At 41.0% G+C, this 24,344-nt stretch overlaps 2 protein-coding genes across 5 annotated transcripts; both read right to left on the bottom strand.

Moving 5' to 3' along the window:
- Positions 1 to 3,052: 3,052 nt before the first annotated feature.
- On the bottom strand, positions 3,053 to 10,704 carry RWDD3 (RWD domain containing 3; the record flags this gene model as incomplete). 2 transcript variants are annotated; one of them, XM_082313158.1, is made up of 4 exons in its annotated part: positions 3,053 to 3,416; positions 3,515 to 3,630; positions 4,343 to 4,827; positions 10,620 to 10,704. In XM_082313158.1, the coding sequence occupies 4 exons, from the start codon at positions 10,702 to 10,704 to the stop codon at positions 3,302 to 3,304; spliced, it is 801 nt and encodes a 266-aa protein (XP_082169284.1). In that variant the 3' UTR covers positions 3,053 to 3,301. The 2 variants fall into 2 exon arrangements, with proteins under 2 accessions (XP_082169284.1, XP_082169285.1); XM_082313159.1 differs by lacking the exon at positions 10,620 to 10,704 and adding an exon at positions 10,235 to 10,366.
- Positions 10,705 to 14,255: 3,551 nt separating this feature from the next.
- HCCS (holocytochrome c synthase) lies at positions 14,256 to 23,343 on the bottom strand. Of its 3 annotated transcripts, none has more exons than XM_082313155.1 (8): positions 23,258 to 23,343; positions 22,287 to 22,436; positions 21,421 to 21,569; positions 20,652 to 20,800; positions 19,378 to 19,497; positions 18,479 to 18,565; positions 18,016 to 18,225; positions 14,256 to 14,965 (listed from the first exon to the last, which is right to left on the bottom strand). In XM_082313155.1, the coding sequence occupies exons 2-7, from the start codon at positions 22,399 to 22,401 to the stop codon at positions 18,027 to 18,029; spliced, it is 819 nt and encodes a 272-aa protein (XP_082169281.1). In that variant the 5' UTR covers positions 22,402 to 22,436; positions 23,258 to 23,343; the 3' UTR covers positions 14,256 to 14,965; positions 18,016 to 18,026. The 3 variants fall into 3 exon arrangements, with proteins under 3 accessions (XP_082169281.1, XP_082169282.1, XP_082169280.1); XM_082313156.1 differs by having other exon boundaries at positions 18,054 to 18,225; XM_082313154.1 differs by lacking the exon at positions 14,256 to 14,965 and having other exon boundaries at positions 15,882 to 18,225.
- Positions 23,344 to 24,344: the final 1,001 nt, after the last annotated feature.

The following is a 24,344-nucleotide window of genomic DNA, read 5'->3' as shown; positions in this document are numbered from 1 at the left end:
CAATATCCACAAGAGAGCTAGCTTCTTATTTGTTAAAGCATTTTTTCTTTGTGGATTTCTTTTTCCTTGCAACTGAATTGTCTGATTCTGAGAGCTATATACACTTCACTAACTTTTTAGACACTGATATGCATTCTCTAACGATTCTCAGGAGTTTTGACTTCATTTCCCTGCGTTTTTTTCTTCTGTGTCTGCTTCAGTTCCCTTGGAGGGCAGAACATGCACCACAGCATGCATTTCGATGACTTCTGCGCCCCAGGGGCTCACGGGCTTGCCCATCTCTTTTTACAATAAATGCAAACAAACCATCAGTTAATGGACAGCTGCAACATCCTTCCAAAAGAACAACCTTTAAAAATATTGTTTACTTGCCTGAACACAAGATATCCTCCTACCCTTCAAAATAAGTGACTGATTGATGGGTAGGCAAAAGCATTTGCTTTGACAGAATCAAACTGACATTAGTTTTCATGTTCTCTGCTGTCTGAACGGTATCAAGCTGATCAGATTTGTAATTCTTCTGAAGCACATCAAACCAAGCAAAAAAACTGCAGTCCTTTCCTACACTGGACTCGTTGATTTGTCCAATGTAAGTGATTAACAAACGCAACTATGATAAAAATCCGTTGTATAAACTGCTTTTTACAACTCCTGCAATACAGAAATCATCCAGCTCCTTACAACAACTTCATTTGGCAAGAAGATGAGCACAGATCAGAAGAGAGCTGCAACTTACCCAGTTATCGTTTGTTTTTTAACTTTTCTAACTTTTTTAAATTGGCTGTTGCAGAATGCTAGCTCTGACCAAATAGTTAACCAAGAAGGCATTAGGCAATAATATTCAAGGAAATACATGAGTTTATATCCAAGTGCAACTGGCAATCACTGACCCTACAAACAGCTTTTCTTATGCAGCTAATCACAGTAGCTTTTATAGGAGGGAGGAAAAAGTTGGAGAATCTGCATCTAATTGTGCAACAAAGATGACTACAACAACTGTACACCTCAGTTATTTTTGCAGTCACATGCAATTCGAGATCACATGATTAGGAACACTATTCAACCCAATTCCCAAAATCATACAAAAGAACATACAACTGATTTTGACGCATGTTGGATAAGGCCCCGGCTAGACTTTAATGGCCAAGATTGCGATATAGGTTGTGCTCAAGTACTTTACTATTCTCTTTCCAGAAAAGTGAAGCATTTTAAAGTAACGATCTGGCTGAGGACATAAAAGCCACCTGGCAAAACCTTACAACATTTAGATTTGCAGAGAGATACCAATCACGTTTTCTTACGCTGTACATGCATAGGCTGTTTCTTGGGTTTGATACTTGTCAGATCTATCACGTAGTATAAGGAGAGAGCCTCTGCATCTTTTCAAGACTTTATACTCCGCTGATGCATAATTTTTCAACATAGATATTTTAACTGGGAATAGCTTAATTCTGAAAACTATAATTTAAAATATTAAAATAACCTGTATTTTAAAGATACTTGTGTTTTATTCTTCTTTATAAAAGTAAAAATTCATCTCCGCATACACTTAAAATGGTAGAAAATTCTATTTCCTTTCTCTCAGGAAGCCGTTTCGAAATAATATAGAACAGATTTGTAAAACCTGTTTAACCCAGTCTGTTTTGTACTGTGCCTGAAGTACTATATGTGCTCCACATGAAGGACTCATTAAGAAGAGCTTTTGCTACTGTCTCACTAAATAAGCCTCGGTGCATAAAATAACATGCAACATATGTATTTGAGACACTCCATATTAGGAAAATTACCAAACTCCTTAAAAACTTAAGAAACTCTCAGATAGTCTACAATCCTCTATGCATTTAATCTCTCAAATAGCAAAACTTAAAAATCTTAGTAGTTTGCTTTAGTTGCTTTTCTAGTATACATAAAGAAAGGTATGATCTCATGGTCTGAGTACGAAACTGGAAATCAGAATATCTTACGTAATGATTTGCCAAACCACACTACAGGAACTAACCAAATTGTACCAGTCTTCCCCCAGTACAACAGAGAGAATTTAATTTACACTGAATTGATCAAATCTATTAAGTTAACGAAGAATACATGAGACATTTGGCTGCTGGGAGTGAGTTTTAGAGAGCAGTAAAGTACATGTTTAGCTACATGCTAAAACCAATTGAAACGGCATTGCTAGTTGCTGAGAAACTCATGACTTCAGAACTTTTACTACTGGACAACTTATCTAGTCTTGCTAGAGAACGGTATCAGGTAAAATAGAAACCAAAAGACATTAATAATTCTAAGAAATAAGTATCCAGTTATCCCTAGGCAAACAGAACTTGCACAACTTAATTTGTAAAAATGATATATATAATTTGTAACATTATACTGAAGTAAAACACAGACTAGTGATAAAAAAGCTTATAAGCTGGCCAAGGCGACTGACTCATCAAAAAAAAAGTGCTAAAAGTAGGGAAATTTTAATAGGGAGTTATAACTTACCAGCTTCTAAAATGACGGAAGACTTAAGTCTGTATATATACTGCTCTGACAGTTTAATTGAATCAAGATATCTAAAGATGCACAGACAGTAAAACCAGATAAAGTGCAAAAAGGAATCTGTAAACTATCAAAGGAAGTATTACAATTGGCTCCATCTTAGCTTTTTAATCAATTTAAATTCTCCACTTGGGTGTTTTTATACATTTTAGAGTAAAAAACTAACATTCAAAACGACACGTCTAAGTTTTTCCAGGCCCCAAGTGACATGAACTTTTTCTTTAAATCAACAGTCTAGCATTTATAGTAAAATACATGGAGAAGGAAAAGTTAGCAGATGAACACCTAAGGGATATTAAATATGTGGTGTCCTCACATATTCAAATCCATGTTTGCTATGTTTTTTATAGAAATATCTTCACATAAGCTTTGAAAGCAAAATTAATCACGCTTTCTGGCAGGCCATTAGGAAAAACCATGAGAGAGAAAAACCAAAACATTGAAAAACAGGGATTGCAAAACAGAGTCTAACTAGAAGACTATTATTTTAACATGATTTCTTCCCAACCTCTCATGCTTGCCATACAATTATCACAATTAACTCCACATTCCTTGGAAAAAGTTATCAATACATAAATGTCAAAACATTATCAATTCTTAATGCATGAACTGCCTTCTCCTTCTTGCAAGAGGATAGCTACTTCTGGCATTTTTTGCAGAAAAGGTTTAACATTGTTTGCCAAATTAGTCCTTTTATCTTCCATTGGCATCTGCAGTCAACTACTGCTTTGGTGAGAGAGTCCAGTGTTTTCTTTTCATTTTATCTTAAGAGAGGAGGCACAAACTCAGAGAAAAGAGTTTTAAGTTCTGCAGTTTCAAATTCCTTTTGTAGCTCATCCAGCGTTGAATATTCTTTGACTTCAAATGTCTGAAACCTACATTGTAAAAGGGAAACTCATGAATATGCCTAGATTTGTCAGAATGTAATTACCGATTCCGTTACTTTTCTATCCACAACAGTACTAAATTATACCTTTTATGCTGTGACTGTATTTTTGTCTCACACAGTACACTAATCATTTTCTCTTTGCATTTCTTTCCGCTTGAGTCCACATCTACCTTAGAAGTTTTCTGAAGAATCAAGTACTCCTAAATGACAAAAAAGAACAAAATATTAAATGTCATCTAGTATCTTTGAAGTTTAGTAAATTGCAAAAATCTATACAAAACACAGTTTTCTTCAGAACACAGCAATCAAACCTTTAAAGTGCCCATCCCAAAAAGTGCATGACTGCTTCTATTCATCAGCTTGAAGTTAAGCGCAGTCTTAAGTGATCTGGAGAACATGAGTTTGAAAAGCCAAAACATTCTCCTCCAAGATCACCACAAAAACCTGCCTAATGCAGCAGGAGTTCATAAGTACAGACAAGAAGTTTGAAGCCCAGGCGTGCACTAGGAGCACCATATGGTCTAAGTCAAGGAAAGAGACCATTAGTAATGAGCTAGAAATACCTCTGTTATCAATTTCTTGTCACAAATTTTCTGTTTTCTGGGGCATTTGGGAAATACAGGAGACTGAACTTAGGCATATTACAGTCAGGAAATACAGGGAATACAGGAGTATAATTACAGTGGGAAGCAAAACAATACAGGCCACAAGTCTACAGGTATCACTGGTTTCTTTCTCATGGAATACTTTCTTTTTCTTAAATACAGAATAAAGTTCTTGGGCCTTCCTACTCTTCTAAAGATCAACCTGCTTCCAAAATTGTTAATCTTAGAAAAACACACTCAAAATATTCAGACACATAGGTTTCAGTGGTAAATCGATACAACTAGTCAACATTCATTGTTCCTGCACCTTAATGTTGCTCCTGTCACCCTGAAGAAGAATCAATATTATCTTGCCCATGAACATCAGTCTTCCAGTCAGCCTTAGATCTGAAGCCCATTTTTCCACAGTTTTGACGTATTTTGCCTTTGCTCTCATGTGATCTAAATGCAAAAGGAGCATCCAGATACCATCCTCTGTGCTTGTTCCTTTTGACAAAGTAGTTTTTTCACTGCAAACTGTTGCTGATTGCTGAATGACATATTTAAGATGCTGCTGTATCCAAAGAATCAGATCATGTACCATGGGTTCAGAAAGATGCTTCTTTGCTTGTTCAAGTAATTTATCTTTCACGTCCATACATTGGGCCCTTGTAAGCTGGTCTGAGCTAACAGAAATATCTGGTAGAGTTGATGGATAATTGACTGGTAAATGAAATAACAGCTTTAAAAGTACATCTGTATCCAGCAGCTCTTTCACGCTGATTTGAATTCTAAACGTGATTCCATGCGTCTCTGGAAAGTATCAAAAAATAAACATTAACAGTTTGCTTGAAGTTGAAATACATATATATTACTAAGTCATGTTATTTTCTTTACCGATTCAACTCAAACGACTGCCATTCTATACAAAATAAGGGGGGATGGGGTTTTTTGCGGGGTGGGGAGTTGCAACCAATGGCTCAAGCTATACTTGCAGGGAATCCTCAAATGAAACACTTCCCTATCATACTAGAAGGAAAGTTATTAACACATTCTAAAAAGCATTCACACCTTTTGGCTCTTTCAAAGTCTAGACAAGCCAGTAATAAAGAATTGCCTCTCTTTTAGAAACACATAAGTCAGCTTCTACAGCTCAACAGCAGCAGCAAGGACAACCAAAAATACAGGCTTTTCTGGATGGGCTCAGCACTGCCCTAACTTTGCTCCTACAGAGATCTGTAAGACTTCTAACATCAATACCAGTGCAAGGCAAATAGACTTGTACTGAGCATTTTTTAAGACAACCATTCAAAAGCAGTTCCACACTAAAGACAGATTTGGAAAGAAAAAGTCAGATTCTTTGTCCCCAACAACTTTCAGAGAAAATATGCTTAATTGTTTTCTGCCAACTTTTCTACATTTACAACAGTTGGATTGACATAATGAAAACATCTCTGTTGTACATCTGACCCTAGCTACTACATACATACGTGTATATATACGTATATACTTATATAAATGTACATGTGTATATCTGCGTATCTACTCAAAAGCTCTTGTTGGTCTACTTTAGAATAGAATTATTTTCCGAGTGAAAAAGATACATACAGTATGTAGCAGGAAGGGCGAAAGACCACATCCTCCCGATAAATCACGTAATCAAAGATGCTGAATATGAAAGTTATGTACTGTAATTCCTGCAATAAAACCTTCTTGACTAAAACATGTTTCACAGAAAAACAAGACAAAACTTCATAAAGTGAAAAGTGGAGACAAAGACCTAACCTACTTTTGCTCCTCTGCCATGAAGAAAGAGGGTATCAGATAAAAGATTATCTTCTTCAGATGTTCTCTGCTTCACCCCTTTGATGCATTCTAAACACTTCACCCCTTTTCTTTAAAAAATTGCTAAAATGTCAGGTTGATTCATTCTATGAGGGCAGTAGAAGCCAGATTTGAAAGGCAGATTAGAGCAGAGCTGAGTTTCAGAGGAGCTCTTTTGAAGTGACTTGCCTTCTTCTCCCTCTACCTTATCTTACCTTCCTTTACATGACAGTCAGTTGAATTACGTTTGATTAGTATTGCTGACGCCGCTAACCAACCTCAGTGCTCTCTATGATTTTATATTTGAACCCTACTAAATAAGTGAAAGAACCTAAAAGTGACTTGGACAGACAGAAGCACTTTAGAGAGCTTAGCGAAGGACTTGTTTCCAAACCTCCTTCCTGGGTCATACGAAGAACTCTCTAGGTCAGAGCAGTCGCAAAATAAAATAAGCAAACCCTCCAAACCCAATAATCAAACTCTAGCATTACTATAAAAAAGTCTCCAAAGATCTACAAACCATCATTACCTAAACAGAGTCAAATCCAATGCTGAAAGTAGTTGACACAAATCCAGTGAATCAAATGAAATTACACCCAACCACGCCCATACCTACAGGCAACACATGTCACAGCCTTGTTCCCTGCCAAAAGGAGTTGGTCTCCAGTCTTCTAAGACCCTATGAAAGGTTCCAGACTACTTTTAAGGCAATTCTGTTCCTCAGAAACGCAGCAGCCTTGGCAGAGACTCCAGTCTCCACGGTGTCCATCTGGCAGCATGTGGCCCTCGCTCACAAGCAGTAGATAGGCAGGAAGACCTCAAGCCTTCCCATTCCAACCTCTGTTTTCTGCTGCCCTGACAAACATTTCTTACTGGGCACCAGCAACGATAGCTCCTCTGCCATTACACTAAGCTCGGTACACACAACCGCACGCAAGAAAAAAAGCCTGCACTGCACCTCCTGGGACCCCCAGCACCCTCTTGGCCACCCTGGAGGGTCTCTGCATGCACCTGAGCATCGCACCACACACAGACAGTGCCTGCCGACCCACATCCTTCCAGCTGCCCCCTACACAGGGCAGCCCCACCAGGTACACGGCCAGCTGAAAACAAGCTGCATTTGGCTGAACGGTATTAACATTATTATATTCCTGCCTGTGAATCACTTTATTTTAAACTATGTTGCCAAGAAATTTTAAAATGCACAGCCTATAAACGAGTTGAAGAATACTACTCTATTGCCAGCTTAATTACAGTGACAGAAAACCATGTTACCTTTCTGATAATCCTCCTAGGATTTTTTCACTAGCTTGTCATAACAGATCTCACCAACTCAAAAGTAACTGAGGGATAAACAGACAGGCCAACCTTGCCCCTTCGGCAAGGGCCTCCTGCTGCAGTGATCATATTCTTAAGCCTGCAACAATCTCACACCTTTCCCTGTGATGATGAACTAATCCGAAGGAAGCAGCGCAGCCTCGCATCGCAAGGTGTATCACCCTGAGCCATCGCGAAAAGCCCAGCCGTGCTCATTTACATCTGCTTCAGACTTACTTTTAGAAAGGAGAATTGGTTCAAAACGTTTGTGGGGGCTACAGCGTCTAAACTTTATTTAAACACTCCAGCGTCCATTTTCTGCACCAGTGCTGCAGACGGCTGGCAGAACAAAGAGCAAACCACCGTCACCCTGCGTAACAAGGTTCTAAAGAAATATTTCCTTTGTTTGCACATGCTACAAGGTCTGAGTTGTCTTCACAGCAAAATAGTGATTATTTCTGAAATAAAAGGTTGGGTATAACCGTTCCGCTGGCATTTAATGTGCTAATAAGACTAAACTCAATACATTTTAGCTCATTTTCCCCCATAGCTGCATGCTTATCAGTATATTTAGCTCTAGCATACTTCAGATTTTTTCTCATGTTCCATGTCAACCAGACAGATATCCCCCTCCTCTCCTGCCCAAAGGCATTTTATGCAACACATGCAGTCTATTTTTAAATTCAGAAAATGGCACCTACTAACGTACAAGCTTAGAATATATAAATATATTTTTATAGCAAGCTTGGTGAGCAAACCAGAAGAGAAAAGATTAACAAGTAAATGATGGATTTCTATCTGTAACGCTAACCTTTGTAAACAGATATGTAAGGTAAAAAAGATATGCTGTAATTAGTTTATTTAAATTCATCAACACATTGGTTTTGATAAAAATATATTTTACGTTCTGAATACTTCATTGTTAAATTCCAGAAAGCCAAAGTTTTTAGCATACCAAGAGACCTTCAAAAGCATTTTCTTACATTCCTCAAGACCATAAATCCCCAATGGCTTCCTTTTTGATCCTGTGGATCTACACGCAAATTACTCTTAATGTATTAGAGACAGCATAACATAACAGTCTTACTGGAAGTTACTTCTGTGCACTGTTTGGCAATGACAATTTATATGGTCTGAAAAGATAAAGGAAACATAAGCTAATGAACACAGCAAAAGTTAATTGTATACAAACTAAAGGATTCTGTAACTCCAACGTAAAAGAGAAGTAAATTCCCAAAGTAAGAAAACTACCAATAATCATTGTGGTAAGTAATCTTTGCAGTTCCAGCAGAAAACAATGGAAATCAACCAGATATGCATGATCCTAACATATCATAAACACAGCCTGGCTAAAGGCCCTGCAAGGTCCCATAACATCAATATAAATACAATAGCCTGTTCTCGTTGTGCACTTGTGGCACTGCACTTTATGTTCCAGGAACATTTCTAAGCCTTTTACATCCTGGTAACTTATAAACACAAAATCGTTTTGCTGTATATGAAGCACAGAGAAGGATGTGCGTATATTTCTCTAACAGATTTGGAGGAACAGACGTGCATATGCAACGTTCAGATATGTTCACGTTTTTTAAAATAAACATCTGTTAAGCCTGGATACTGTATTTTCAAACTATGCCTGAAATAACGTTCCTTAACTTTTTGACTTTAAGAAAATAAAACTCAGTCAAAACATTTCATCAATCGTTTTTTAAAAATACAACTCTAAATACCAATCAAAAAAATAAAATGGCAGAATCACCTGCCTACACTGGAGCAAGAGGTGTGTCATGCAGATCTAGACACAAAACAGTCGCTTTCAGATTACTCCAGTTAATTGTGCTCCATGCAGATGCTAAGGTCTTCATTCCTCTGAGGCTGTTTACAAAGCCCTCTTTTCAAATAATCACTTTCTGTTGCTGTTCTGTGCGAATCTATTTCAACAACTATTTTCAAACAAAAGTTTGAGGTTCATTCAATTAATTTCTTAGTAACTTTTTAGTTAAAGTGAGACACTCAAGAGCAGCCACATGTAATTTCACACCAAAGCAGCACATTATTTTTACAGAATCACAGAATGCTTGAAGTTGGGAGGGACTTCCGCAGGTCATCTTGTCCAGCCTCCCCACTCAAGCAGGGCCACCTACAGCAAACTGCCCAGGGCAATGTCCAGATGGCTTCTGAATATCTCCAAGGATGTAGACTCCACAACCTCTCTGGGCAACCTGTTACAGTGCTCAGTCACCCTCACGGTAAAAAAGCGTTTCCTTATCGATCCCAGGTCTTTGGGGATGAATATATACGCAGACAAAATCTGACAGCAGGCCACTGAATTCATTTTTATCAGCATTCTCCAGGACATTACTGCAGTCCAAGCAGCAGGAAGCTGCTTGCAGTCTGCCGCTCCGCTGGGGAGCTGGGCAGCACGCTGCAATAGCTCCCAGGACACCAGGGAACAGTGATACAGAATATATGCATATTCTCTGTGTGTGTATCTCCAACAAACATGTAAGAGCATTGTCACATTTATGGTAGGCACTAGGCAAAATTTACTTACGCTCCGGATCTGAACAGACATGCAACACTTGCATATCCCACCTGACGCTTTTTTCCAAGCCTGATAGCAACTGCTGTTGTACGCTGGAACTACCGAGATTGATTCTCCCTTGCTGAAGGGGCATCTTCACAGCACTGTGATGGCACAGACTGATAAAAGTCATCTCTTAAAATTATGTTCTGATCAGCGGCCACCATGGCGGGTGCAGAAAATGTGGAGTAAAGATGTCTAACTTATTGCGTTCCTAGCCTAGAGCATCCAGCAGCTGATGGGAGCAAGCACTACATATCTCCTCACCTTCCCACCCGCAGCAAACATGAAAGATTAGCCTTAGTACCCTGTAAAACCTCCAGCCATACACATATTGCTGAAGCTGGAGAACATCTGGCATATCATAAGGCCCTTACCCCCAGAAAAAGACAAGAGGTGACCCAACATAGCAACAGCTGCACCCCTCTTAAATATTACAGGATAAATACCTGGTCTTGTTACACGTTACATCTCATGATGCAACTGCTTATTTACCTAAATAGCAGCCAGCCCATTCCCACTGCTGCGCTTTGCCTGCTGCAAGTTTCTGCATGCACAGCTGGAATTAAGAAGGTCGCTAATTACAAACGAGTAGGACCCGCGAGCATTTGTCCCCTACAAAGAAGCCAGCAGCAAAGACACACGGCAGGATAGGCGAGAGGGCACCCATCTTTGCCGCTGTCGCTAAAAGCAAGCGATTAAGCCGGTGCTGCCCCGCTGGGCTGAGCCCTCCCGTCAGCGGCTCCGGAGCGCCTCCTCTCGGGGCCGGGCCGAGTGTAGCGCGGCCGGGGCAGGGCCAGGCCGCCGGTGCGGGGTGCGGCGAGACCCTGCCGCGCTGGGCGACCCGCGGTTCTCGTCAGAGGAGCGCGGTCGCCTTCACCTGAGACCGCCAGCACCTCGCAGGCGTCCGGCTCGCAGTAGATGGCGGCGAGAGCCGAGAGCTCCTCCAGCGCCAGCTCCGACATGGCCGCGGCGGAAAGCGCGGGCCGGGCTGGCGGCGGCGCCCCCTGCCGGCGGCGGGGCCCCCCACGCCGCCGGCAGCGGGCGCCGCAGCCCCTCCGGCCGGCGCCTCGGGGAAGGTAGCGCTACCGGCGGGGCGCTTCCAGCCCTACGGCCGCCTCTCCCGGCGCTGCCCCTCGGCTCGGGCAGGCACGGCGAGGAGCAGCCCAGCAGCCTCGGAGGCAGCGAGCGGCAGCACCAGAGGCGGTGGCGGGAACCCGTCTCTCTCGGCGACGAACAAAATGGCCGCCCTGCGCAGCGGCGGCCGGCGCGGCCCGCTCTGCCCGTTCCGAGGTGTACAGCTTCGCACCGCGGGCTTCTACAGCCAATGGTATCCTTAACTCGCCTCAAAAGAAATATTCAATATCTTCCATTATTACAAAATCACTTTGAAAAGCAAGGGATGGGTGGTTTACTTTTTCAGGAAAGTATATCATGCTACTTTTAATGCCCTAAGTTCTGTTGAAATAACGAGAAACATGAGAGCGCTGAGCTGGGAATGAGGGAAATAACGTGAAGGGAAGGAAGACGGCAGCTGTCAGAAGTACTGGCGGGTAGTAGTCCAGGCAGCTGTCAGAAGGCTTCAGTGGAAATTAGCCTTAAAAGTGCCTCATTCTATTACTAAGAACTTTCTTGCCCCTGGTCTTTCCCCCTTTTCCTCATCCACTTTGCATATTCCATTTTACATGTTTAAATAAAAAAGTCGATGTAAATGTCTTTTAAATTGACACTATCACAAGACATTGAGGTCCCTATGAATAAGTTACTGCACTCTGACATTTGGAAGTCATCAAATGAGACAGTATAATGTCAGCTTGATATTTTTCACACTATGAAAATATCAGCTTCATGTCAAAGATCTAAATTCCATCTTAATGTAATAAATTTTCTTGTAGTCGCAGACTAGTGAAAATGCTAAATATTTAAATTTGAAATGAACTTCTACAGTTACAATCTGGCCTTCATATTCCATTATTATTAAATTGGAAGTCAAGATCTTATTTTTCCTTTTTTTTTTTTTATTATTTCTTCAAACATTGCAGTATTTGATAGAATAACATTAGCTATATTCATTTCTCTAAATGGATGCTTTCCCATCAACATGTGGCAAATAAAGTTAAAAAAAGAAAATCTTGCTTTTTAGAGTCAGCCTATATTAAACCAGCTCCAGCATCCTGTCATAAATCAATATGCCACTGATGATACCAGTATTTTCCACTTTGCCTGACAAGGCAAACAGAATGCAACCTTTCATATGTGGGTAAGATTAATCTTCCCAGTGCTATTTGCAAAAGTAGTATCCTTTGCTTTCCACTCACTATAATTACGGCCTCCATCAATTAGGTGTTGTGTCGACAGCCACTAGTGATTATATATAAAACTCTGCGTTTAGACCCGTTTTCCCCTAACCTGAGTGGCGAATAAGACAGGAGGAACAGACAGACATTTGGAAAAAAACGTCAATTTGGAACAGCCATCTACATCTTTTTACTGTCATTTCCATGCCAGCCACCCTGCTGTCCCAGCTACTCCAACTGTAAGCAGTCCTAAAAGCATGTACTTTTGAAGGCATTAAAGGACCACCAGGAAGAGTCTAAGAATCACTGCAGTTGCCCATTTTGGGGTCACAAGACAAACACTAATGAGGAACCTATAACCACAGCTAAGTGTGATGGCTAACTCATGCAACACAAATCCCGTCCATCTTTCGGCACTGCTGTAGGACAGCTGCAGTTCCTGTATTTTCTGCTACAACAATGTTGACAGCTCTAATGCAGCCAGAAGGGTATTCTTACCAGCTAGAACTGTTCTCAATTGAGTTAAATAGCACTGATTTTTCAGATACCTAAGAAAGAAGCCATTATTTCTGTAGTAACAACTGTAAGCTGTTATCGCAATGGTAGAAGTTTTCCCAAAAGTGGCTTGTACAAAAATGGCAGAGAGAAAGCAACAGGAAAACCTGTAAAAATCACTCCAAATAAGCTAAAAGGCAAAAGTTTAAAGAAAACTTTAAACAAGAGAAGCAACACCTGTAATTGTGAAAAATTGTGATAAAACATGGAGATGTTTTTCCTCAGTATTCTCAAGTACAGCTAGTAGAAAAGTTTTCATCTTTTTTTTTTTTTGCCCAAAGCATGTGTTTTTCAAAGTTGGAAAAAATTCATTTAGCAAAAAATTTACATTGCAAATTAAAGCTGCCAAAATTTGCATGGTTTGTTCTAAGGTTAAATTCAACATTTTCATGAGGTTTTGCTCTTTGTTTTTTGAAAATGTGCTCATGTATTCTCATTGATATATAAAAAAAGCCTTCTCTAATTTGACAAAAAACAAATCAGAGGAAAAATCTTTTCTATTACTTTTCCTTCTAAGTATTTTAGAAGCAAGTTTTTCAAGGATTTGTGGTCTAGCAGTGCTTTTTAACGGCACTTGCATTTATCCTCCATGCATCAAAAACTGCTCTAAGTCAATTCCCTAAGACACTTAATCTTTTGGCAGATGGAAACCAATTTTGAAAGTCTACTAATGATCAATTAAAGCATTAGCTATCTCTATAGACAGGAGGTTTATGGGGTCACAGTCTTCACAAGCTGGAGGCAAGAGCAGCAGCATGCTAGAAAAATAGCTAAAACTTCCTGTAGTTACCAGAAAATAGGCAAAACATTGGAAAACAAAAATCATTACTTAGTCTTTAATGTTTTGTTGTTGGTTTTTTGGGGTTTTTTTTTGCCGTAATATGTTGAAAACAAATGTGATGGTTTCTATTTTATAAGGGAGGCCACAGTCCAAACTGAACGTCAGCAAAGGAAACTATCTGTTCTGTTAATTTTTTTTTAATGAGGCCTAATAATAATCCCAATAGTTCCAACAGATTTGCATTATCCTTTGAATATTGGATTCATTCAGACTCCAGTCATATAAATATGTAGCCATGCTGCAAATACGCAGACACGTCTTGTGAGTAGCTGCCATTAGAATCAGTGGTTCACTGGTAAATAATGCGTCATTTCGCACACGCTCAAGGCCACACGTTTAGGTTTGGAGTCCAGACTAGTACTCTGCCCACAAGTTTCTACACAATTTGATGTACAAGTAGCAAGACCAAATAGATGCAACTGTCACATTCATAAAAGAATTTAAGATTCTTTCTCTAGGAGCCTGGCAAGCCATTTTTATTTGAAGAAGATGCACGTGAAAGCGATTAACCATCTAATGCAAACTAAAAAGGACGCTTTTTACAAAATGACATCTCTAGTATGACCATAGGTTTCTATTGTTACCAACATTGCCGACAGAATCAATACTTACTTGATTCACTGCATATAGATCTTTGCCTGCAATTTACCTTGTACAAAGTAAGTTAGAATAATAAATAAAACACATTTTCTTTCAGTGAGAGTAAAAACGCATGAAGTTGCCTACTAAAAATCTGTAGCAAACTAGCAATGCCGTGTATTTTTAAAAAGAACATATGTAAAGATACTTGTGGGTACGGAAGGGTGTGATACTGAAGACATAAGCACAGCTAGCATTATGAGTAGTATATCCTATTTGCAAAATAAGTTCAGCTTCCACATCAAGTACATCTGCTTGTGGAACCTTACTACATGGATTGTCCTCCAGGTGTAAGCAAAGGGAGACAAGGGATTAAAGTGTCATTTAGTAAACGTTGGGGACAGATCTCTCTAAAAAGTAAAGGAGTGGTGGTTTTGAAAGGGGCATTTCTACCCTCTGTAAAAAACATGTTAGTAAGAGTCCAAAAACTAGGCAGTGCTCCTTAGTTTACCAGTTCCCTTCATTTTCAGCTGCAGAGCTTAGCATTTGTGCCTCCATCTTCTGAATTTTGGCACATTAGCTATTATTCCCCCACACTTTGACACAAGAGTTGAACAAACAAAATGAGAGTGCACAAGATGACAGACTATTTATGATCATTTTCAGAGCACGGAGAGATCCTTTGCCACTCTCACACCTTCTGGAGGCAGAACAATATTCATCATCGTATTTCAGACTTTAAATAATTATTTACAAAGTCCTGCTCCAGGTAATAAAGATCGGTACCCCTCTTGACTACATATGTATGAGCCACGACCTGACTGCAGTTGGAGTGTTATGCCGGAGTCCTTTTCTGTCCATCCGTCACCGAGATTGCAGTTTCCGAGCACCACAATATCCCTGAAGGACGCATCTTCAGCTGCAGACCAGAAGAGCTCTCCTGACTTGTTTTCACTGCAAGTCAAACACAATAGGTCAAGCAGGGCTTCGACACGGTAAAGCAGAACACAGGTGAACTTTAGATGCCTAAATACGCAACTGATTTAAGAAGTGGCCCTGCTTTAGTGACAGTGTCCACATTTTCCCTTTTGCAGGTGCACAAGGTTAACCTGGTTTGAGATGCTGGGTTCCGAACTTCTGTTTCGGCCTGACTGGGACTGGGAACCTGATGCTGCTGCAGAATTCCCTGAAAGGCCCTGATCAGGATACTTCTTCGCCTTTTTGAGCTTCATGAACTCTCCATACCTCTCTATACTTACAAAGAAAGGATATAAATGTAATTATTTATGCATGTCCACACACGCGCACCCACAATTACCTTTAATCTAGCCTAAACAAGTTTTACAGTTAAAACACCCTCCCGAAGGCTAAAAAACATCAGTTTAAATCACTGTTTTTCAAGTTTACTTTAGAATTCTAATCACCCTGACACCCATCTTCTGAGAAATAGTGAACTGCCAACATCATGGACAAAATCACCCAAACTTAAAAGAGAAAACTCCATGTTTACTTCCTTAAGTCTTACTGCTTGTAGAAATGAATTATTTTCATTTACACTTCAAGGATTATTTAAAAAAAAAAAAAAATCCTTGCATTCCTCTCTTCAGAAGTTAGCCAGACTCAGGATGAATGTATTTTTCGTCATATGCTCTTATTCCGAGAGCTGCTGGTTTGGTTGGCAAACACTTTAATTTAGTCCTTGCTTTTTGGTTCTGTATTCACCTAAATAAATGAGTAGTATATATCCAAAGATGTGATTAGTTGTAACAGACTATAATCTCATATGACACATGCAAGAGCTCATCTTAATAATTGTTACAGCTAAAAAATACCATCACCAAATACCAAAGTTAAGAAAAGTATATTTATTTGATTCTCCTTTTTGTTTGATGACAAAGTAGTACATTTCATTAACAGTAGCACAGAAAAGAATGCTTTTGAATCTATGTGAGATGGAACATAACAGAAGACGGTAAACGCATGAAGTGGCATGTGACACCTTTCACCAGATTTAGCAGCAATTACAATTTCCATAATGCACTCAACATCACGCTTCCGAAATCAACAAAGCAAATTCGTTCTTTCAAAAGGAGCTTCTGAAGCACTCCCTACATTGGTGTACCTTTTCCGTATTTAGTTGCGAGAAATACAGGATTCTGCGCATATCAAATTACCAAACGTATACATAAACCGACCAACCAAACAGAAAAAACCCAAGCCAAAAAGCAGCAAGCCTCAGTCTTGACTGTTAGAACAGAGAGGAGCAGCTCTTTCATTATCAGATATGCTTCATACAAGCTCACACACTTTCCGTGTATCTCATATACACATTGCCTATTCAGATGGAGATTTTTTTTTTCCCCTAAACTATTTTTATTTATATGTATATACGACTCACTAAAAAGGTGAAAAAGGAATGAGGAACGTGGATAGGGGTAAGAGCGTGGCTTTCTCATAGGATTCTGGACTTCTGGGTAGTATTTATTCCTTCCATGCAGGACAGTTGCCTCTGAAGTGGGAACCATTCATCTCCATTAGTACCTGAAAGTATGGAAGCTTCCCTGAATAATTTTTTCCTGTCAGTTAAAAATAACCACTTCCAGAAAATGAATATACAGCTGGTTCCCAGGTAAGGTTGTGAAGTTTCACAAAGGAAGCTTCTCCCATTTGAGAAGCTACAACGTGATACTCTCTTACTCCTTCCATTCCCAAGTGTTTTGCATGGAGGACTCATTCTCAAGACTAATATATGCTGAAAGGGAGGAATAATTTAAATTTAGGGGTATGTGGTAGCTAAAATTTACCAAGCCATGCAAATTTAAAGCTATTACAGTGGAAGTCTTAAAAAAAAAAAAAAACTTCCCTTATTAAGCACAAACATTAACCAAATCTTTAAGCCACACAGCATTAACATGCATCACTCTTAGAAAACGCTCCAATCAACCTTATTTCTTGGCACTTTTGATACCCTTTTAGTCACGTTATACACACATCTGTAACATGGCTCACTATAATCACTATGCAGAAACCTGTATGACTGTAGTCATACACCCTTGTGCGATTCCATAGTATATAAAAAAAACCATGCTATGGTACAGCTGATGAAGCCAAGGCGCAAAATACAGATGCGCTGCACGACAGTTTCTTTAAGTAAGGCTGAATTCTGTCCTCAATGCATTACATGAGACACAGATTAAAGACATGAAAACACTAAAAGAATACAGTTTTCTTACATCAGAAAACAAACCTTTTAAGTACTCAAATAAATAGCCATTAAATATCAATTTTATCTCCTTTTAGAAATGTTTTCATAAGTAACCGACACTCATTTCCTACTTCTAACAGATGTTCTTCTGTTTAGCAATAAATTGCAGATTAAGGCATGAGTATATTCTCATCTTCAACTTCACATACCTTTAAAAATACTCGTACTACACTATACTTCCTTTAACAGAATAAACTTAACTAAAGTTTTCTGAGGAAGCACATATTTGAACAGGGAAAGTGCCCATATGAAAACAAATACATAGGTTTATGTAGTTAATAAAACATGCCGTTTGAAACAGTTCAGATCTTTTACCCTTTATTCATCATCTAAGTATCCAAATACTGTAACTATGTGAAATCGTTCATGAACTTTCCAGTTTTCACTATTTACGTAACACTCAAAACTCCAGTCAGAATCAGAAACCTGATGTATTTGGTGCAGCACCGGAGTCATGAAATGAAAAGAAGGCAAGCTTACGCAGAATCCGCGACAAAGATTTCCCAGCTCTTAAGAAAATTAAGATACATGGGTTTGCTACTATAACTTTATTATTTAATTCAAAACACCATAAAGCATCGGTGTACTTAACAACGGATTTCCCCAGCCTCCCTTCCCACCCCCAAAGAACAGTGGTGATGATGAAAATCATGACAGTTGCAGTGAACATCTATTTCAAGTCCTAGTATTCACTTATCCTTAGTCTAGGAGGAAAGTGGTTTACTTTTCCACTACACACCACAGGAGTAGTTACGAAGTCCACCGCCACCAAGCTACCTTCATTCTGTCCCACACGGCCGAGAGAGAGTCAAAGGCAGGGCGAACATCCAGGATAGTGAACTGGTAGTTCTTATCTACTGCGCCGCCGTCATAGTAATCAATAACGTATCGCACTTCTTTTCCACATCGGTCAACAATCCAATCATGTCTGTCAAAGGGAAGTTCGTATCTGGAAAGACAGATAATAGACCGTGCAGGTATTTTAATGGATATCATGAACCTGGGAGAGGGAGTGGAAGTCCTATTGAAGAAGATTTCTTTATCCAGATACTGGCATAAGATCCCCACTAGTATTTCTACCTTCTGGTAATTATAACTTGCAATTCCAGTTCTGAAACATCTTAAAATTAATTCTACACCGTGTTTTCAGACACGTCTCCCTGCCCTCCCACCTCACTGGAAGACCTTTCCTGCCCACGTACCCCATCCATGAACGTATTCTGGCTCTTGGTGAATACTCCTTTGCTTTGCCTCCAAACCGCATCAGTGATGGTCCACATGGACATTCCCTGTGCGCACAATTGAAAAAGAAAGTGGTTTTTACCTTTTAAAACAGTCTTATTTTTAAGTGTTCAAGCCACTACGGCAATTTGTTTTAGTAACAGAAAAACCGAATAGGCGAAAGAGCAGCAGTAAAAAATTAATTACGACTGACTTAAACCAGATTTTTTTTTTTTTTTTTTAAAGGTTTGAAAAGTCCCCCAGTTTCTGACAGCACTTACTGCTGGTATGATAAAGTACCTTTGATATGCTCCACACCATTGTTCTACCTTATCAACAGAGCAGTTCTCAGCAAATCTAATCCACAGATTTAATAGATTAAAGAACAGAAAACCATTAAAGAACAGAAAACCGTAATCCAAACTACCGTGTAACACAGATCATGGAATTTCAGAAAACAATTTCTACGTACAGAATGCTTAGCTGGTCTGTCTGTTGTAGGAACAGGGCCTATACTGACCTAAAAAGTGACTGGTTTACACCAGTCACTTTTAATCAAAGTTTACATCTCGTATCTTTTCCGTAACATGAAGATTTCAATTAAATAATTCCCAAATAGATACTATAAGAAGTTAATTTCTCCAAATCCACATTATACACACACGACCAAAATGCTCATCAGTTTCATAAACATAATAATTTTTCAGTTCCAGTTAAGCTCTTCTGGATAATCCTCCTCCATATTAATCAAAATGCAGGCTCTTACAAGACCATAACTTTTGAGACATATCAGCACCAGAACATTTCTGCAAAAACTAAAGAGACATTCTACTTTCAAAGAATTACAAAAGGATTTGCTTTTCGTTTCATATGTACGTACACAGCATGAAGAGCTTCCCACTTCAAAATCTCCTTCCAAGCTTGCTCGTTATTTTGGTTGTGAATCTTAATAATATTGGTCATGTCTTCACCTGTTATGTCATCATCTTTCCACCTCCACCTAAAAAATAAGAATTTGAAAACAGTTTACAAGCATTGCAGCATAACTACTCCACCTTCCTCAGTTTATCCGATGGGCTTTTGAAGCAAGATATTTAAGGTTTTATGCAAAGACACAAAGCAAGTATGGAAACTTCTGGCTCATCTGCTTAAGCATCTTGAGAACCACTTCATTTTCTGTGTAGAAGTGTAGTTATCAAAGTCATCATCACAGAGATCCACAAATTCTAGTTAGCTAAATTAACAGCTTAACTGGATCAGAAAGTTATCAGAGTGTGCAAACATCAGCACATCCACAGTATTCGTAAAAATGCTTAGGAAAAAATCCCACTTGCATTCCTAATGCACAGAAGTCCTGTATTCAATACACTTTGCATACACTTAGAAAGGCCTTTCATCTCTCTGGCCCGGCGCTATGACTATGCGCACGCTTCCTTTTCAACAGGCATAACGCTGAACACATTTAAGTGCTTACAGGATCAAAACTTGTGTATGCAGCATAGGCTGCTTATGACATATTGTCTTCAGAACAATATTGAGACGTAGAACAAAGAATTACTATTGTTTGAATAGTAACCACCTTTAAAGTTGATCTGTTTGAAAATTACAAACAAATAATTACAAAAGAACAAGGAAACCGCGGCACAGAAGGTTTTTTAGGCCACAGGAGACGTTTATCATTCAGCTGGATCTTGTCTACACTGAATTTTTGTAAAGACTAAAAACATCTACTTGTCAAACAATTTTCACATTTTTAGCAATTTTGCAAAGTCAAACTAGATGTTCTCACAATCACAGAACTTTTACTATCAGTTTACAGGATTAGCATGAAGCTGATTGAGTTTGAAAGCTGGCAAGCATGCAGAGTTTGTCCATGCCTATGCACTAACTCTCAAGAAAATTTTCTGAGCTAGTGGCAGCTGCCTGACATTCCTTACCATCTTACTCATCACTAGAGGAGACATGGCCTTGGAGACCAGCTCACCCTTTAAAATAAAGCTGTTTATAAAAACAGTAAGTTTTAAAAGAGCTAGTTAATTATTTACTGCTTAGAGCCCACAAATTCTTAAATAGTATCGATGAATAATAACTAATGATATTACTTCATGAATTTCAGGCTCACAGGCTCCATCTGAAAATTCACAGTGTATTTACCCTTTTCTTAGCATAGCATTCCAGAACATCTGCTCTGAAGGGTAGACCCATTTCTTGTCAGAATGTGCTCTAGGAATGGAAGATTCTTCTCTAACAGTTGACAATGGAAATGGTTGATCTGGGGATGGCTGCTGATTAGGAGGAGGCATCTAGAAAACAAGGAGAATCAACAACAAACTAGAGTGTGAAAATTTCTTTATGTTACAGTGTTTGAGAAAAATTAAAGCATAATCAATCAGCTGCTACAAAGATCAAGCAGCTCAGCCTTTATTTAAGTCCACCAAAATTATCTCTCTCTTTTGCAGTAGAACTCTTTGCACAAGTTTGTCATCTGAAGACTGAAGGAACTCTTTTCCCTAAACTTCAACTTTCAAAAGAGCAGTGCTTTTTGTAAATCAGAGGAAATCTTGGAGAGACCTGAATCAGAACTTACCCATAGTGCTATTACACAGAACCTAAAACCCACTAATGTAGCATAAAAACCATGCGTGTACCTAACAAATAGAAACAGACAGCGGAAGATATTTACAAACTAGAAAACAACCTTTTATCAAAAAGATGTAAATTTGAAGAAGAGAATGTTAAATAAGATGTAACTTGTTCTTATACAAATATTTGCACACAAAATGAGAAAAAGCAGCGTTAAAAACTAAAAAATAACATTATTTGCCAGAGTTTCCACCTTAGACAGTATCACTATCTACATTTTTGGGACAGTATTTCAGAAGCAACAAGACTGAAGAAAACATCTGAAACAAGCAAAAGTTACCATATTGCTAGGATCTATGTCATCTTTCACTTGAGATGCACCAGACTTCACCGGACATGCTACAAATTCATACGCTCTTTCTTGATGTGCAGGAACATCGTCTGTGTTCTCAGTTCTGTGATCAGGAGTCTTCACGTGCATTGGGCAACCTGAAATACAGGAAAAAACAGTATATATTTTGCTACAAAATGAAAACTCTTAAGACATGACAGGAAATGGAAAATGGTTCATTGAATGTTCGCGTAAATAAAGACTGGCATTTTGCTTTTTCTTCTGAAACAGTTTTAAGTGTTCTCTTTCCTGCATTTTAGGACCCAGCACCATGGTAAGATCTAAGCTTCTTATGTAGTCCTTGAATGCTCATTCCCCACTCCGTGCTGGCCGCTGTACTGAACTGTTTGTAGTTAAGATTTCCACAATTTGATTGTGTCAATGGAAGAGATGATGTCCTCCTTCTCCAGACATTCACCTTACTCCACCCTTCTGCTGCCCTTTTCCAGGTGCATGTTCTCTAGCGACAACCACCTGCTCCCAGTTACCATCTCTGTAGGGGCCCCTGCCCCTCCCTGACCCTTTGCGGGGTACCACCCGATGGGAACAGAGCTGCAGGACACCTGTGAAGCATGACAATCTGGAGCGACCCACAGGTTCTACAGCAAGCACCTACTGTCTCTACAGACAAAGCAGCTCGCGTGCTGTTCTGGTGAACAACTGACTCCTTTTCATGAAAAGTTACTTGAGAACTATTTTTGCTAAAGGAAAAACTCAAAGTTTTTAATTGTAGAATCATTTTTCTTTTTTTTTTTCCCAAATATTTTTCAATCTGTTTTCCATGTTTATTTCACTTAAGTTTGAAGAACAATTACCGCTCATTTTTTCCTGATGCATAGGACATTCTGAAGGTGGAGACGCTGTCTGATGGTGCTGGGATGCATTCGGCGACTGAGCTGCAGCAGCTGGGGAGGACGCAGACAAACCCATGGCTTCCACACACCGGGGCTTTTTAGATCAAGTTTCTAAAGAAAAAGAAAAACAACAAATATCTGTAATACAAAACTACACCAGTTATTTACTAAGGTAAATGCAAGTACGGATACGTTGCGGCATCACAAATTAAAAAATTAAATAAAACATCGGTTTAAGTAATAAACATCCAGCCTAAATAAAAATCTACAGTGTCTCCCAGGACTGACAGCAAATGAGCTCGCGTGGGACAAGAGGCGCGCGGGCTTCCTACAGGTAACGTAGAATCACAGAACCCTTTAGGTTGGAAAAGACCTTTAAGATCGTCAAGTCCAACCGTTAATGTAGCACTGCCAAGCCCACCGCTAAACCATGTCCCTAAGCACCCCAGCTACCCGTCTTTTAAATCCCTCCAGGGATGGGGACACAACCACTTCCCTGGGCAGCCTGTTCCAGGGCCTGACTGCCCTTTCGGTGAAGAAATTTTTCGTAATACCCAACCTACACCTCCCCTGCGGCAGCCTGAGGCCGCTTCCTCTCGTCCTACCGCTTGGTACGTGGGAGAATACAGCCGCCTCCCGCCGCCCGTCCCGTCCCGTCCCCTCACGCCCACCGGCGGGGGGGCTCTGCCCGCACCCCGACACCCGCCGCAGCCCCGCCAAGGCCCGCAACACCCGCCGGCAGGCAGCGCCTCACGGCGAGGCCGCCGCACCGTTACACACACCGTGACCGGGCCCGCGGGCAAGGTCAGGCCCGCCCCCCTGCGCCCAGCCGGCCCGGCCCGGCCCGGCCCAGCGCCGTGCGCCGTCCCTCAGCCACCGCCTCCCCCCGCCGCCGCGGCCAAGAGGGGCCGCCGCCGCCGCGCCCGCCTCACCTCCGCCGGGCCCGCGCCTCCGCGGCCGGCCCCCAGCGCAGCACGACGCCCCCCGCCTCGCCTCGCGAGACCGCGGCGCCGCCGGCCCGGCTCGCTCCGCGCCTGCGCCCGCCGCCGAGGCACCGCCCAGCGCCGCCGGGAGGGGCGGGGAGGGGAGGGAGCTGCGGCAGCCCCGCCGCGCCGGGCCTGCCCCGGGGCTGAGGGCGGGCGGGCCGCGGGCGGGGCCGAGGCGGTGCGGAGGCGCGGGGAGGGCGGGCCGCAGGCCCCGCGCAGGCGCAGCTCCGGCAGCAGCGGCCTCGGGGGCTGCTCCCGGGCCGGCGGGAGCGGGGGGCCGCTGGGCCGCCCCGGCACGGGCAGGGCCCGCTGCGCTGCGGCGGGGCGGGGCGGGGCTCCCCTCCCGGCCGCGGCTGAGGAATCCGCAACTGGCGAGCGACAGAAGGCGCCGGGGGCTGCCGGGTTTTATTTATGGCACCTTTAAGAATACGAAAGTTGTTTTCAGAATTTGCCAACGACAAATTTTATGTACCGAGGTACCAAGGCCCGCGCCTAATGCCCGGGCAGCCGTGTTGGCATGAGCTACCTGTGATCTTAGGTCACGCTGTGGTTTTGTTTGCGAAATCATTACTCCTAACAACTGCAAGTCATTTTTTTTTTGAAAAGTATAGAAAAAAATGCTGGATGTACTAGTAGCATGAATCAATAGGGTAAAGGTGTATCCTTTCTAGTATTAAACTTGCAGAGATACTAAGGTTCCTTGAGATGGTTTTTAAACATCAACTAGTCAAGGGAAGTATCACAGATCTTTACTAAGAATATTGCCTTATTTCAATGGCAGAAGGTGCAGTTTAACTCTATGTGTGGAATACAGTGCATAACACTGCAGTTTGCCGATTCAGAAAATGGGGCTCATTCTGCATCAGAGCAGGGAAGCCTCCCATCCCATCTCTGACCAACCGATGGCAAGATCCAGCTATGCGGTAACGGCGAGTACAAGCCCTGCAGGACTATCTCGGTCTCGTCCCACAGCGCGGACTCTCAATAGGCTGTCAAGCGCAAACGGCAGGCGGGGAGACACAAGACAAACATT

This window comes from Platalea leucorodia (genome assembly GCF_965183815.1).
Source record: "Platalea leucorodia genome assembly, chromosome: 5".
Classification (NCBI taxonomy): domain Eukaryota; kingdom Metazoa; phylum Chordata; class Aves; order Pelecaniformes; family Threskiornithidae; genus Platalea; species Platalea leucorodia.
Note: the sequence above shows the minus strand (reverse complement) of the source record. Positions and strands in the feature narration are given on the sequence as shown.